General features: G+C 38.1%; 1 protein-coding gene across 1 annotated transcript; it reads right to left on the reverse strand.

Moving 5' to 3' along the window:
- Positions 1 to 919: 919 nt before the first annotated feature.
- On the reverse strand, positions 920 to 1,438 carry LOC140840854 (uncharacterized). Its single transcript, XM_073208016.1, has one exon. It carries the CDS (start codon positions 1,436 to 1,438, stop codon positions 920 to 922), a length of 519 nt encoding a protein of 172 aa, XP_073064117.1.
- Between the last annotated feature and the right edge of the window lie 2,528 nt (positions 1,439 to 3,966).

The following is a 3,966-nucleotide window of genomic DNA, read 5'->3' on the forward strand; positions in this document are numbered from 1 at the left end:
ATCTTATATCATTTCGAAGACAATACAATGTTCTATAACTTTCATATGAACACCAAATTCAGAATCCCAACCGATTAATACCGGAATTCGAATAAACAGACGACATGGACACAAACTCGGGATTCTAGACCAGGTTTAGTAAATATAGCATATCTCTTTCAATTCTTCATGGAATTGAGTGATTCTTGTACCAAATCGAAGCTAACCGATGCTCTACAAGTTCGACGAAGACCATAACATCAAAATCCAACTAGAACCGTCCCATATATCCAAAATACAGTAGGCACAAACCATATCTTGCACAAAAACAAGAAATCGTGCTCATATTCATTTTAATTTCAAACCAACTCAAATACAACATCTTCAACATCTTAATATCTCAAAAAATCAACTCAAATATCAATTCTAAACTTCAACCCATTTCCAAACTTGAATAAAAATGGAAGATACTTACATCCTCGTGAAGCCCGTGACGAGAAGATCACAAATCTAACTTCATTTTATAATTTTTATGAGCAAATCTCCCTTAATATTAGAAAGAAGATTTGAAAATGGAGAGAAATGGATGAGGGTTCATTTGAGGAGGAGAAAAATGATTGGAGGAGGTGAAAGTTGACTCAAATAGTGATTTTTCGCGTCTGTAGCGCCGCAGCGCCACTATTTTAGCGCCTCAGCGCCAAGCTTTCGCAGATCTAGCGCCTATGCGCTACTTTCTAGCGCCGCAGCGCTTGAATAGTGACCCGGATGAACAGTACTCGTGAATAGTAACCGTGAACAGTAACTTTTTTTTTAAAAAAAAATTGGGAATTACAATTCCTCCCCTCTAAAAATAGATTTCGTCCTCGAAATCAAATCATCAATTTCAATTCTAACATGTAATGATCAATACTAAAAATAAAACCGATAATAGAAGCATACTTCATTTGAATAACTCTGGATATTTTTGTCTCATATTATCTTCTAATTCCCAAGTTGCCTCCTCGACACCATGTCTATTCCACTGTACTTTAATAAACGGTATCAATTTATTTCTGAGTTGCTTATCTTTTCTGTCTAGAATTTGAATCGGTCTCTCAATGTAGCTCAAAGTCTGATCTAACTCAACCTCATCGGGTGGAAGTACATGAGAAGGATCTGGATAATATTTTCTCAACATAGACACATGAAAAACATCATGAACACCTGATAATGCAGGAGGAAGAACTAATCTATAAGCCAAGTCACCAACACGTTCCAAAATCTCATACGGGCCTATTAATCTTGGTGATAATTTACCCTTCTTTCCAAATCTAACTGTACCACGGAAAGGAGATATTTTCAGAAAAACTCTGTCACCTTTCTCAAAAATCAATGGCCGTCTCCTTATGTTCGCATATTTAGCCTGCCTATCCTGAGCAGCTCGCATACGACTCTGAATCAATTTTACCTTCTTTGTCATATCTCTTATCATATCAGGTCCTACAATTGGTGCTTCAGATAAATCGTCCCAATACAGAGGAGATTGACACTTCCTGCCATATAGTGCTTCAAATGGTGACATTCCAATGCTCACTTGATAACTGTTGTTATAAGAAAACTCGACAAGTGATAACGAATCCTGCCAACCAATACCAAAATCCATCACTACATCTCTCAACATATCCTCTAATGTCTGAATAGTACGTTCTGACTGTCCGTCTGTCTGAGGACGATATGCTGTACTCAAATGCAAACGAGTGCCAAGGGCTTCTTTTAAACTCTGCCAAAAATGAGAAGAAAATCTGGGATCACGATCTGATACAATGGACTTAGGTACACCATGCAATCTCAAAACTTCTCCGATGTACAATCTGGCCATCTGATCGTGCCTATATGTCATCTGATAAGGAATGAAACACGAAGACTTAGTTAATCTGTCAACGATAACCCAAATTTCATCGCAACCTCTCGACGATCTCGGCAATTTCGTGACAAAGTCCATGGTAATATGGTCCCACTTCCATTCTGAAACCTTAAGGCTATGCAAAAGACCTCCTGGTCGCTTCCTTTCTGCTTTCACTTGTTGACAATTCAAACAACGAGATACAAATTCTGCTATGTCAGATTTCATTCTTTTCCACCAAAATTGTTTCTTCAAATCATTGTATATCTTTTTACTTCCAGGGTGTACACTGAATTTACTGCAATGAGCATCACGCAAAATCTGTATCCTCAACTCTGAAATATTAGGAACTACAATACGATCATTCACAAACAAAATACCCTCATTATTGACTTGAAATTCTGATCGATGTCCTGATCTGACTAGTTCAACTGATTTCTGAATACTTTGATCTAATCTTTGGGCCTCTTTAATTTTTACAAACAACTCGGGCTCTGCCTGAATCATAAATACTCTTATAGGTTGAGTATCTACCACAAAATCCAAACCAGAAAGACAACATTCTTCTACTAGATCAGATACACTGCTAGTGATCAAGGACATATTGCATACTTTTCTGCTCAAAGCATCGGCTGCTGCATTAGACTTGCCTAGATAATATTTTATCTCGCAATCATAGTCTTTCAACAAATCTAACCAACGCCTCTGTCTCATGTTCAGCTCCGCTTGTGAAAAGAGATATTTCAAACTCTTATGATCAGTGAATATCTCAAATTTCTCACCATACAAGTAGTGACGCCAAATCTTTAAGGCAAAAACCACTGCTGCTAATTCCAAGTCATGCACTGGGTATCTAGACTCATGTGGCTTCAACTGTCGTGAAGCATATGCAACCACACCACACGACCATGCTACATTAATACAGAACCCAATCCTTGATGTGAAGCATCAGTGTGCACTATAAATCCTCCTACACCTGATGGGATAGTCAGAACTGGAGCACTAGTCAATCTCTTCTTAAGTTCAACAAAACTAGCCTCACATGCTTGCGACCAAATAAATGGTGCATTCTTTTGTGTCAGCTGGGTAATTGGCCTCGCAATCTGTGAGAATCCTTCAATAAATCTGCGATAATATCCTGCCAAACCCATAAAACTACGTACCTCAGGAACTGATGTCGGTCTAGCCCAATTGATGACTGCCTCAACTTTACTCGGATCAACTGATATACCAGCACTTGAAATCACATGTCCAAGAAAAACCACTCTATCCAACCAAAACTCGCATTTGGATAATTTAGCATACAACTTTTCAGTTCTCAAAATTTGCAAAACAGCTCTCAAGTGCTCGGCATGCTCAATTTCAGATTTTGAATCAATAAGAATATCATCAATGAAGATCACAACAAATTGATCTATATACCGTTGAAACACACGGTTCATCAAATCCATAAATACCGCAGGTGCATTGGTCAACCCAAAAGGCATAACCAAAAATTCAAAATGCCCATACCTGGTACGAAAAGCAGTCTTAGGCACATCTGCCTCTCTAACTCTTAACTGATGATATCCGGATCTTAAATCAATCTTAGAATATACTGAAGAACCTTGCAACTGGTCAAAGAGATCATCAATCCTTGGCAAAGGATACTTATTCTTTACTGTGGCTTTATTCAAATGTCTATAATCGACACAAAGCCTCATAGACCCATCTTTCTTCTTCACGAATAAAACCGGAGCACCCCAAGGTGAAACACTTGGTCTTATATATCCTTTAGCCAATAGATCATCAAGTTGTTCCTTTAGTTCCTTCAGTTCAATTGGCGCCATCCTATAAGGAGCTCTAGAAATAGGCTGTGTACCTAGCATCAACTCAATGTTGAACTCAATCTCTCGTACTGGAGGAAATCCTGGAATCTCATCTGGAAATACATCTGAAAATTCACTAACAATTGGAATATTTGCCAATTTAGGTACTGACCTTGAAATATCAATTGCATAAACCAAGAAACATTATGCTCCTTTCTGCAACAAACGAGTCATGGACAAAACAGATATCAAAGGAATCTTATCTCGAGAACCATTACCATAGAATGTCCAATGATC

Source organism: Primulina eburnea, chromosome 9 (assembly GCF_022965805.1).
Source record: "Primulina eburnea isolate SZY01 chromosome 9, ASM2296580v1, whole genome shotgun sequence".
NCBI lineage: Eukaryota > Viridiplantae > Streptophyta > Magnoliopsida > Lamiales > Gesneriaceae > Primulina > Primulina eburnea.

What these genes read in the sequence shown, in the direction of transcription:
- LOC140840854 (XM_073208016.1), bottom strand. Translation starts at nt 1,438, where the DNA reads ATGACAAAGAAGGTAAAATTGATTCAGAGTCGTATGCGAGCTGCTCAG.